Source organism: Parasteatoda tepidariorum, chromosome X1 (genome assembly GCF_043381705.1).
Source record: "Parasteatoda tepidariorum isolate YZ-2023 chromosome X1, CAS_Ptep_4.0, whole genome shotgun sequence".
In the NCBI taxonomy this organism is placed as follows: Eukaryota; Metazoa; Arthropoda; class Arachnida; order Araneae; family Theridiidae; genus Parasteatoda; species Parasteatoda tepidariorum.
This window is the reverse complement of record NC_092214.1, coordinates 80,199,084-80,212,497: the sequence shown is the minus strand read 5'-3', so window position 1 is coordinate 80,212,497 and position 13,414 is coordinate 80,199,084. Positions and strand designations below refer to the sequence as shown.

Below are 13,414 nucleotides of genomic sequence, written 5' to 3'. Positions count from 1 at the left end.
CATAGAAATGTTTTTCACTAATGAATGTTTAAACATTTCAAAAATATCTTTAAACATTTTTCTTCGATTCTTTTCTCAATTATTCTGATAACTATTCTTATTTTTAGGAAATAGTTTTTGCATTGAAAAGAATCGCATTATAGATTGTTCCTAGTTTTCTGTCGTTTACTTTCTTAAAATTGCATTTTTCAATAAACACAAGATTTTTTTTTAAATTCAAAAATTTGCAATTTTGACATCAAGATAAGTAATTTAAAAGATTTTTTGTCAAAAAAACTTAATTCAAACGTAAACTAAAAGCTATTGTTTTTAATTATTTTTATCCTTTAGCCTTTTAATATCTATCATCATATGCACAATCTACGTACATCAAGACAATAAGCCTACTGGAAAATCCGACTCTCTTTAAACTCCCTACGTCACTTAGCAATGTGCCAACGGCTCACGGTTTTTGAAATGCTGTTCTATTTTTTTTCTCAATTATTCTGATAACTATTCTCATTATTAGGAAATAGTTTTTGCGTTGAGGAAAACCTCACAATAGATTGTTCCTTTTTTTCTATTTTTCTATCATTCACTTCCTTAAAATTGCATTTTTTAATAAACACATGTTATTTTTGAAATTCAAAAATGTACAATTTTGAGGTCGAAATTGGTAATTTAAAAGGCTCTTTGTCAAAAAAACTAATTCAAACGTAAAGTAAAAATTATTGTTTTTAATTATTTCTATCTTTTATCCTTTTGATATTTATCATCATGTGTAAAATCTACTTATATCTAGACCATAGACTTACTGGAAAATCCGACTCTCTGCAAACTGCCTACGTCTCTTAGCAATGCGCCTACAAGGCTGACGGTAATAAGCCTAACAAATGGCAATTCGTAAAAAGGTGAATTTTCTGATTAGTCTACGAAATCTATATCAATTTCCATGGACAATAGGACATGTTTAACGTCGATTACATTTCAAATTTTGCATACGCCACAGTATGGGGAAGACGTCTTTGTTTGAATAACCAGTCATAATCGGTTTCATTGGCATCAAACTGTTCTGACGATGGCGTTCAAAAACTAAAATGTTTAATCGATTTTCCTCTTAAGAGAATAGTGGAGATATTCTTTCACTATCGTTATATTATAAATAAGCGATTTTGCGTGGAATTCTAATGATTTGAAAGCAAACTTATCATTTTAATGGAAAATATTTTACAACATTGCATCGGAAATATTTTTTGTCACTTTTTCTTTAAAATAAAAATTCATATAAATTCACATTGAGAAATTTAGAATTTGATTGGTGCATTTAAAGTAAGACGACCAAACCACATTCAATAGAAATGCTCGTTAAGTTTATAAAAATCGTTAATTGTATTTTATTATTCTTCAAGATGTAAACTTCTTTCCTGTAGTTTAACGAAAGAAATATTTAAAAGTGTTAAAAATAATTATTATTAAATGAAGAGCAGTGACGTGAAAATTATGAATGGAATCAATCAAAAACCGTTAACAACCGTTACCGATAAATTTCTCAGAAGTTTAAGAAATTTGGTACTGCTGGCCATCTTGAAAACTCTGATTTAAAGTTTCTCTTTAAGTTTTATTCTTAATTTATTCAAAAATCTTCTTTTGATAACTCTTATTCAAGGAATTTGTAAAAATTAATAAAGCTAAACAACATGATTAAGCACAAATAAGGGCACTGCTTTATTTACGTTATTTAACTTTTTTAATACCTAACTCAAGGTATACCATATCTGCATAAGAATTTTCATAATTATTCCTTTATCGAAGCACATGGAACCCCCCTTTGGTACAATTTGCATCTGGTATACTAAATTCAACTCTAAAGATGTAAATTAAACACTTTCTGAAAACCTCCGTGTTAAGATAAGTACCATACCCAAAAGAATAGACTAAAAGAATTGTTTTTTCTTTTAGATGAGTACAGTAGATCCTGAATTCTTATGCAGGAAATAAAAGCGCATTTAAAGTTTGCAAGGATTGCGATGCCTAACTTACACTATCGACCGATTCAACCATCAAAAATTCGACATCAAAAATTTTTTATTCTAGTCGATTCATTAAAATCGACTAGAATAAAAAAACAAAAAAAGTTTCCATCTAAACGAAAGGCTTCAAAATTTTCAAAAATTAAAGTTGCGTTTAAAGTCACGTATACATCAAAGTTTAACGATCTGTGCCAATTTAAGAATTTAAATTAAAGTATAAGAAAGATTAGTGGTAATATTGACTTTTATTTTTAGCTGATGGGATTAATTAATTATATAGTTTGGAAGTTTAATACAATTCTTTATAACTCAACTGTAATTTAGGAAAAAGTTAGGAATTGGAAAAAAAACTTAATTAAATCTTTGTTACTTTTATCGAGTTGAGGTTGGAAATTACTTTTAAAAAGTCGTAATTAAATCTATTATAACTTTTTACATTTTTGTTGAATTTGATTGGAAGTTTTAGAAAAAAAGCCTAATGCGTTTTGATAATAGCCATGGCAAAAAAAAAATTATAATTATTTGTCTTTAACATTTGCAAAGATTGAAATTATACATAATGAATACTCATTTCTTTAAAAGTTAATATTCGTAACAAAAGTTTATATTTAATAGCTAATACTCGATTAATACACGCTATCAAATATTTCGATAAATAGATTTCAAAAAACCCTTGCGGCGAAAAAATGAGTTTTGAACGAAAAACGGCATTAATATAAGCAATAATTTTATAAAATGTATGATGTAATGTACTCAAAAAGAATTACCAAATATAACTTTTGATTTAATGACCAGATTTTCACGTTCTAGGACTCAATCTTAATGGTTCGAGAGGTTGATCTCAAATTTACTAACGAATTAGTGTAGACTATATTTTAAGCTACGAAATCAGACAAAAAATGTACTTTCTCTAAGTAAGCATACCTTTTTTCCGATGGATTTGGATTTCTATTCTCCATAATATAGGGCCGCAAAATATAGTAGCCGCAATCTGAGAAATAAGGTACAAACAGTTTGGTCAGGAGAACGTTCCCTTTCTGTTACAGAAGTTTCGACCTCTTACGATTAATTTAACTTTCAGTCAGTTTCATCTTACCTCGAGAATTTTTTCAACCGAATTGATTAATTCTAGTACCCAATTATAAAAATGTTTATCCAATGATAATTCCATGCAAATAAATAATTTTCAGTAAATATTATTTTTCATTATAATATTTAATAACGGTAGAAAAATTTTTGAACAGTAAGATGTAAAATTTTTTACATTATTTTAAACATTGTAATTTTTCATGGCAAAATACAAAATTTAAGCAAAATCGGTCTTATAGTTTCTTAACAATTGAATTTTTAAAAACTCGTAGTGCACTGTACGTTTTTGAGCACTAACTAATTATCATATTTATACTCTTGGACCATTAAGATTGAGTCCTAGTTACATCAAAAGTTATTCAGCACTGTGACTCTGTTTAAGAACAGAAGATAAGATCTAAGTAAAATCTCTGCGCCGTGAAACGGAGGTATGTATCTGAATTGGCCTTTTGTTAGCAACTTTCTCCTTAACTCCTTGACATACGTCTGGGAGACGTCATTCGTTTCTTATGTCAAAACAATAATTGACGTGTCACAGACGTCTTCAACACAGAGATGCCATCCGGATAGCAAATAAATAATTTGAAGTGGTAGCTTATCAATTGTGATTCTTGGTTTAATAAATTCAATTTAGTAGATTTTTATCCACCACTATCTCTAAATAACTCGTAGCCTTATATAATTCACCACTTTATAGTAGTTATGGCCTGCAATACCTTTTAAAAAGCGAGCAAAAATAGTCAAATATTAGCAAAATTTAGTTATTTACCGCTTTTTTGAATTATTTTCGCACGTTCGGAGCATCTCTGTCAACATTCCGTTGTTTACAGTGATCATTTCGATATCAAGAAATTATATATCAAGGGATTAATGTAGAGTGTTTCCCCAAGGCTTCATTTTAATCTTTTTCCGCACCTAAAAAAATGCCATAATATGTATTTTTAGTGTTCAATTATAAAAACTAGGTGTATTTCAGTAAGAAAAACATGAAATAATATTTATAGGAACATGCTGATGTAGAATGGAAATTCGCCCGAACGAAACTGTGGTTAAGTTATTTTGAAGATGGAGCAACGGTGCCCCCGCCTTTTAATATTATCCCTACTCCCAAAAGTGCTATGTATCTTTTTCGATGGCTAAAAAGAAAGTTTTGTGCTACACGAACAGTTAAAAAGAAAGATTTAAAGACTATAAGGGTAAGTTGATTTATCGATCAATTGTCATATTTTATCCTTCCAAAGATTTCTTAGCTAATTTACAGTTTCTGAAACAATGTACTTTAAATTGAGAGAGTATTTATACAAAAACGTTAACTCATGCCTTTAAATTGACTGATTTTTTGGGTGAGGCGAATTTAAACCCAAATATTTTCTGATCTAAATAAGCAACGCTTAATGCACAATTCATTTTTTTCCTTATAGTATATCTATTAAGCAAAACAAGCAATGATATTTAAACTGGAATATTCTGGAACAAAATATAGAGAATTTGATGCTTACTTTTAGTTGTATTTTTTTTTTTTCATTCTTATCAGTGCAAAATTGTGTCTCTTTAAATCGAACATGTTACTCCACAAAGAACTTTCAATTTAATCACTGAAACAGGTTTATTACTTCATGGTAACTGAATATATTAACTGCGTCATTGTTTCATAAATCGATTCAAATAGCCCTCCGAAAACATTTTCACTTACTATAACTTATTCCTTCTAAATATGTTTTTTTAAGTGGACCCTCAAAATATGAGGTCCAGCGAAACTTCACTTCTTGCGTATTCTGTTATCTTTCTAAGCCATTTACGTGAAGCAAAACCACAGTGGGAAGAACGGTTTATATCCATTTTTCACAAAAATGGCTACCAGATCACCATCGGTTCAATTTCCAGGATGTGATTTTCTAAGAGAATTGCTAAGATTTGATAAATCAATAACGTGGAAAATCGGTTCTCCCTGAGAGTTATTTTCCAGTTAACATGATGCTAGGGATTCCTGTCCATTTTGAAATTCTTTTTTTCTCAAAATCAACTTTCATGGACATAAACCGCTCTTCATTTGCTAAGCCGTTAGAAAATTGGGAGCTTAATAAATCATTTTAATTTTCTGCTACCTTAATATAGGGTAAACTAACCAGTGAAGGAACACTTAAGCACTTTTAAAAAATCATATTAATGTCAAAATTCGTAATTTTAGTTAAATGACTGTGTCAACTTATTTGCTACTAATTGCAAATTATGTAAAAAAAAAATGCAGAGAACTTACATAATATTGTTTTAAAGTTTTGGAGGTTCAAATAACAAGTAGTAAGAAGACCAAGTGAAGGAACAGCTCTTACCAGTGAATGAACACCCAGTAAAGGAACACTTAATTTTGGTTATTTTTTAATGCTCTTTATGAATTTATAAGCCATACAAATATTTAAAAACAAGCCTATTCTTGAAATTATAACATATAAATACTTGGAAAATGTTAACTTTTTTTTGTAATCATGAATTGAAAATTAAAGTGTCAACATATTAACACATACTGTTCATTCACTGGGAAATCTATGCCCAGTAAAGGAACATGCCTGTTCCCTCACTGGTTAGAAGTTGTTTTTCGTATTTTTAACATACTTTTGATGCGGAACATCACTAAAGGTACAAGAAAATTAAAGTTTATCTTTTATTTTCATTAACTTAGAAAAAAAACCAGTAAAGGAACACTTGTTCCTTCACTGGTTTTTCCTCGTTTGGTGATCCAGTGAATAAATACCCCCTTATCTCAGTACTTTATTATGCTATGGGGCTTAAAAAAACGTAACTTCAATAACTATATTTTGAATTCTTATTTTCAGAGTGAGAAAAATAAAACTATTACATGCAATTAATTCCACTTCAAACATATAAATACAAACACTCACCTTATAATTTTTTCAAAGAAACAAGGTGTTGCAGAAATAATAACAAATTTAAAAAAATTTCCAGAGAAGTCTATGTGACCAGGTAATCCAAAACATTGCTAGATGACTTCCAATTGTTTGGCAGTAAGCTATTGTTACCAATCAATCTAATGAAAAACTTTCAAATTCTTATTTTTAATCACTATATATGAAATGTTCCTTCACAGGGTAGTGTTTCTTCACTGGTTGGTTTACCCTAGAACCAAGTTGTACAATATGATCTAAACATAGTTTCACGATACTAATGGTTCAACATGAACCAAAACACAGTTGTAACTTCCAGTGGTTGCAGCAGTTGTGCGCAGAGGCGTTAGGATTCCCGTGGCTAACTTCTTGATTAGAGAGTGATAAATTTTATTTGAGTGATTGATTAAATTCTCCAAAAAAGATCATTGTAGAAGGAAAAAAAGCTAATTAAATCGAAAAAAAGCGCATTAGAAAGAAAAATATAAATTCATAATTTCAATTGATAATATAAATTTAAATTTGTCCAAGGTAAAATATCTTTAATTTTCAAGAAATAAGCTTTTTTTCTTAAATTTCATTATTAAATTTATCCTTACTAAAAATTATATTTTCTTCTTCATTAAATATTTTGCTCTGGCCAAACCTTAAAAAATTAAATTATACAATAAAATAGCATTAAATTTATTGTTCTTAGTTGTTGATTTGACGGTCCCTTTGGCTAGATGTCTTAGGCCATAATACCCTTCTGCCCTCTTTATAAACGCCACTGGATTTTTGTAAATTCGTCCAGTAATGTGATTAAAACTATCGATATTGAGGTTCAAAGTTTTCTGAGATAGTACTAATATTATACTCAATTAACGTGAAACATTTACAACTTCTAAAATACTTTTAACCCTTTCTGGAGTCCAATCTGGCAAACACTAGTTCCAAAAACGTTCCAAAATAGTTTTTAGCAACCACCAGTCATTAAACAGCATAGAGTTAAGCAACACGTACTACATCTTTTTACTTAGAATTCACTAACAACGGTAGCAATTGTTAATATGCTGCCTGTCTTCAGTCAAAATTTGCTGCACCGGAAAAGGTTGAAATGCCAAAAAAAGTTTAATTATTGTGGCAGAAATGTTCTACAACTATTTATAAAACATACATTATAATTTTAAAAAATTAATTTGCGTTTCTAAAATGACTAATAAGAATAGCTTAAATAATGTTTTAATGCAAATATTTTATTTCATTTATAAACAATATTTTTTCACCTACGATAACATTTTTTTGCAAAACGAAATATTATAGACAAAACGCTTAGTTTCTGAAAAGTGTTTATTTTACTTACTATGTTTCTTTTATCTATACTAAACTCAGTGGCGTGAAAGCCCAAGGAGGACCCTTGTGCCCATCTCAGCTTTCTCAGGAGCAGATGCTCCTGTTAGGTAGTCAGCAGAACCCCTTAATATTAGAAGGGAAGAAAGGTTGAGTTAACCTTGCCAAGGTTGAGGATGGAACTCAGGTCCTGTGGCGCGGAGATGCCACTCAGCCACCAGGCGTCATATTTTTTTTTCTGTTGTATCCATTATTAATTGTTACTAAAAATTAAAATCAGTTTTCTAGAATAAAATTAGTTTTCCTAATTTATTTTATTTTATTCATTTTCCTGTGAAAAACATAGAACGAAATTCATTTTACTTATTTTACATATAACTTTTGTTTTCCCATGAATAACTATTTGTTTTGTTTCTTTTCATTCTCCTCACCTCCAAAGTTATTAATAGTGAGTATTCGATATTTTTTCTAAATGAAATGCGTTGATGCATGCATTGCAATAATGATCTCAATAAATGCAAAACTCACTCACTTATGCATCGAAGTTGCTTTATCATCACACTTATTACAACTAAATAATTAAACATGCACTTATTCTCACATTTCATTATTAAATTCTCTAAAAACAATTGCTAATTCAAGCATACGCTTCCACAGCATTATGAAAAGCACTTTAGCATTATGAAAAGTACTTTCCACAGCATTATGAAAGCATTCACGGTCTTCTTTATTACAAATACTATACCGTGTAAATTGTTGAGATAAAACATTAAAAAATGCTTCCCCCCCCCCAAAAAAAAAGAGAAACAATTATGCGTTAACTGGGTAAGTTCCTTGGTATGACTCTAATGGAGCGCACTCCAAATCGTTGAAGCAGTTGAAAGCGTTACAGGCTTTAAAGAGATAAAAATGTTTTAATCGGTTTTAACGGGAACGTGAAGATACTTCCTTATTCTCTACTTTTGGTAAACAAATGATTTTGTGTTACACTAAACTTTTCAATTATAAACTTGTATTCGTAACAAACTTGTTCGAATTTTGTAATTCTTATTGAAGTTAAATATTTACAGTATAATAAACTTTCGATTATTTACGGTCCATTTTATGACTAATCCTCTACAGTGTAAATTGTTGAGACCAAATTTTAAAAAATGCTTTTTCCCCAAAAAACAATTATGCTTCAACTGGGCGAGTTCTCTGGCATGGATGTATGGAGCGCACCCCAAATCGTTGAAGCTGTTGAAATCGTTATCGTCTTTAAGGAGATGAAAATTTTTCAATCGGTTTTAATGGGAGTGGGAAAATGTTACCTTATTCTCTTCTTATGGTAGACAAACGATTCAGTATTAAGCTTAAGTTTTAAATTATAAACTTGTGTTTGTAACAAACTTGTGGAAATTTTTAATTTTTATAGAAATTAAATGTTTATGGTATAGTAAACTTGCGATTATTCACGATCTTCTTTATGACTAATGATAATAAAATGTTGAGGCAAATAAATTGTGTAAATTGTTGAGACAAAATTTAAAAAAATGCTTTTTCCCCAAAAAACAATTATACCTAAACTGGGAGTGCTTCTTGGAATGGAACTGTTGGAGCTACTCCAAATCGTTGAAATGGTTGAAGCATTTACCGCCCTTAAAGAAAAAAATTTTCAATCGGTCATAACGGGAGTATGAAGATATTCCTCTAATATTCTTCTTTTGGTAAACAAACAATTTAGTGTAACACTATACTTTTCAATTACAAACTAGTATTTGTAACGTAAAATATTATTTTGTAATATTTGTTATTGTAACTTTTCGTTGAAGTAAAATGAGATATGTACTCGGGAATTGAGAATCAGTTTGGTACAAATTAGGCTGACTAGATCCAATAAGAATGTTCCCTAAAATTTTGAAAATCTTAAATCGGATATTTTAATCTGTTCTGCAATAGTTTGCATTTTTCACAAAATTATTTGTGAGAAATAAAATACACATATATAGCGTTGCTTTATAAAGCTCTCTATAGAGTTAGAAAAAACTTAAATGTACAAACTAACTTAACTTAAAATTGTATTGAAATTTATCAATAAAAAAATATCTAAACTTATAATAAGAATTTCAAAAAAGTACTTTAAAAACTTTTTTTTGTTCAGTATCAATAACATTATTTCATCATAAAATATGTTAATGAATCATTATTTTCGTTGCACAATTAATTTATTTTTCATTTATGCTATTTTTTATGCTTTTCGAGCAAAACATGTTCCTTGGGCAATTTAAATCAAATGAGATAAGTTTTCTGCCTTTCTTATATTTTAATGCTTTTGATACAATGTAAGGTCCATTTCTTTTAGCGCACATTGAATCCTGATATCGAAACATTGCTCTAACATAAAAGTCTTGAAAACAGCTTATTATAACTGACAGAAGAATACTTGCTGTCTTTCACTTGCTAGGGGTCTTCCTAGTGTATTTTATTTAAATTCACTTTTCATTGCAATGAATCTGGAAATAAAACTTACTTAACCACCATTTATGTAAAAAAAGCTTGTCTAAATTCTGGAAAGAGTATCAAACTTTTTTTTTCAAAACATGTTTTAAGCAAATTTTTAGACAAGGACTTTCTCTAGGGGTAATTTTTTAACTTTCAATACCTGGTAACTAATTCTGGTGTTTAAGAAATTAAATATAACTTTCTTGTTCAACTGATGTTTCTTTAGAAAGTCAGTGGTGTTATTCAATTGCACAAATTACATCCCGGTCTCCTTTTTATGTTTAGGTATTGTGAATGGTCTCTTTTTTTTAAATTATTATTGCCAAAGAGCCGTGTAAAAGAGTCGCATTGTAAAAGAGCCGTGGTGGCTCATGGGCATTTGCATCCCAGTGAGGTGATCCAAAGCCTAGCGGTGGCTGTTTGATCCGAATTCTACTCCCGACTCGCACCAACCACAGTGTTGAAGTAAAATACCCTCAATTGTAGACGAATCATACGTTAGAATACCCTTGCCATCGGGGTAACCGTATGAAGTTATCGTGATTTCCCTCTCCATGTTACGCAAAGGCGGATTAATTCCATCAAAAAGTCCTCCACGGAGGCTAGTATGTTCCAATCCTTGATCTCTGCATAGTTGATTGTCGCAAACTCAGAATTAGGTCGGCTGTTCAAGGGTGGTTATAAAATAAAATAAAATGTATTGTAAAAGTTTTAAAATGGTGAACAATTATGACCCGTGGTTGGTAAGGTTCTGGAAATTCTACAAAAGGGAAAAGAATTTTAAATATTCCAATCTAGACGGATGAGTTATTGTTTCGAAAAAAACGAATCAAATGCAACCAAACTTAAGTCTATTGAACTAATAGTTTTGAAGTTTTTAAGGTTTCGTGTACAAAAAGTACAATTCTGTACTTATACCTATTTACACGACTGATATTTATGTCTAGACCAATGCAGTATTGTTTTCAATGTTTTTTCTTGATCGAATAAACTCAAATTGATAGGACTAATATCTCAAAAGTTATGGCTCTTTTTATGAATAATATGTATAGTTTTGTATTTGTACTAATATACTCATCTGCGATTTCTGTCTAGATAGATGAAGAATTGTTTTTCTGGTATTTTTTTACACTATTTATGCACTTTAACGCATAAAACTCTCATAAATTCGAAGCTATTAGACATAGCCCCTTAATTTTGATATTACATTTAGCTTAAAAAATTCGAAACTAAATATGCCTTAAATTTCCAGACGGCAAATGCTTAAGCAAATATAAGTCAACATTACACTTTGCTCACATGAAACCTACATTTTCTTCTAACTTCTACACTATTGGTTTTATCAAACCATTTTTAATCACATTCAACTTAGCGTAAAATAATGCATGAGATCCACTTCTATAATTTTCGAACTGGCAGTCTTATTGACTTTGTCTTCGACGTTTGTCTCATTTCAGGGAAAAAATATGCGTAAGAAACTTTACTTCATTTGCCAAGATAGCAATGTCTGAAGTAAGCTGAAAACTGTACTTTTTATATATGAAACTCTTATAAGGATTAAATAATCAGTCATATAATCTTGGGTTTGATGTCCTTTGATTCACCGTAAAAAGTACATCAGTAACAAAAATTAGCTTGTCTAGTTAACAATGTTTAAGTTTCCCTTTCTTAGATGAGAATCCCCGATATGCAACATCGCTTTTCTTATTCTACAAGTCATAAAGAAAAGAATGAGACTATTCACAAAATCATACATGGTTTGAGAATAGTAAGAAAACCACTATTGACACATTTCATGACACCGAAAAAATGCATGAAATCATGTATATCGAAAAAAAAGAGTATAAAAAGTAATCAAATTTAGGAAAATGTTTAATATTGCTGCACTATAATAGCTTTAAAGCGCCCTCAAAAGAATATTTTCATCGCTAGGAGAACCCCTTAAATGATTTGAAAAAAAATTTAAAAAAATAATAATTATTATTCTCTTTTCAGAGAAAAGCGAAGCAAGCAAGTGAAAGGGATCTGCGATACAAAGTAATTCTTATTTTTAAAGATTCTGCTATTCAGTTGTGAAATTGTATTGATTTTTGATTTTATATAAGAATATGTATTTGTATACTATAAGTGTGTGAGTATATTTTCAATTTTATATTTGCAGTCAAACCCCGCTATTGTGAACCTTCAAGGGACCGAAATTTCGGTTCACTATAACCGGGAGTTCACAATATCTGTTACATAGACAATTTAACTAATGGTTCCCAAACTCCTCCATTTTATTACACATTATTCAAATAAATGACTTAAAAATATTATGTACTAGCAAAAAAAGCGTTATTTTTCATTTCCCTTCGCCTTGCGTACAAAAAATTTTTTTGTAATCTTTAGCTGATGAGCAATCCTCAACATCAGATATGGAAACACTTCCCGACTCTCAGATAAATTTTCCTGAATTTCTGTTATTCCGTTTTTTAAACCTGTCTAACCTGTCACTCGGGCACATGAAAGTAGTCTCATAAATTCGCTTAGCAAATTTATCAACATTTGTCCAAATACGGGAAGATTGCGGCCTCTTCGAATGGCGAACCACTTCACTAATGCTTCTTCAACATCCTTGTGATCTGCTTTTCTCAACTTTTTTCTGCCATCTAAATTTTTTTCATGAGCAGAAATTATTAATTGCCGATTTTTCCATATGCTGCAAACTACAGATTTGGATAGTTTATATTCCCTGCAAATATCAGCTTGATTGCATCCATTTTCAATTTTTCTGATTATGCCATTTTATCATCAATGGAGAATGTTTTACATTTACAGCTCGCCATAGTTAAATTTGAGACACTTGTTTGCAGGATTTTTTTAACTGAACTGAGAACAAAAAGGAGTTGAAATGAGGGCCTTATCAGCACATATTAGTGTCCAACTCTTTGACCAATATTGAATGATTACTCATTCCCTCTGACAGAAAATGCATATTGATCCTACTGACACCTTACAGGTTCATCATCTGCCGGGGTTAGAAACATGTGCTTGGTTTGTTTAGGGATGGGAAAAAGAGATAAAAGAAGCAAACAAGAGAAAATGCTTATCGCTACATTCCCCTCTATAAAATCGGTATATGTATTTATTTCGAAGTAGAAATTTCAAAATTATTACAAAAAATATGGAGAGAAAAAATCAGTTGCAGACAGAAAAAATTTCCTTATATCCAACTTCTTCACTTTTTTGGTTCACTATATCCACAAAAAATTACATTATACGTGTATAGCAAGGCACGGTACCGAACATTTCGTTCACTATATCCGGGAGTTCACTATAAACCATGTTCACTATAGCGGGGTTTGACTGTATAATGTTTTGAGTAAGTTTTAATAAGTTGCTCGTGATTTTTTACTATAGTCATATATATTTTAAGAGTTTCCAAACATATATAACTCATATAACTTTTTGTCGATAGTTATATTTTATGTTAAATATCAATAAATAACTTAATTCAATGTAATTTTCCACATTATTGCAATTGGTATGAAACTAAAAAAAGTTTCCAAACATTTTGAATGCGAATTTGTAAATAATTTCGCTTTCGATTGAGTTTCCATGGATTAT

The 13,414-nt window shown here is 30.1% G+C and overlaps 1 protein-coding gene across 2 annotated transcripts in view; it reads left to right on the top strand.

Annotated features, from left to right (window-relative positions):
• The window catches only part of LOC107446622 (transient receptor potential-gamma protein-like), a 324,911-nt gene that overhangs the window by 300,251 nt on the left and 11,246 nt on the right, over nt 1-13,414 (top strand). For both annotated transcript variants that reach the window (XM_016061317.3, XM_071187238.1), the window contains 2 exons: nt 4,103-4,294; nt 11,804-11,845. In XM_016061317.3, the coding sequence (XP_015916803.1) occupies nt 4,103-4,294; nt 11,804-11,845 (234 nt within the window). The remainder of the gene's footprint in view (nt 1-4,102; nt 4,295-11,803; nt 11,846-13,414) is intronic.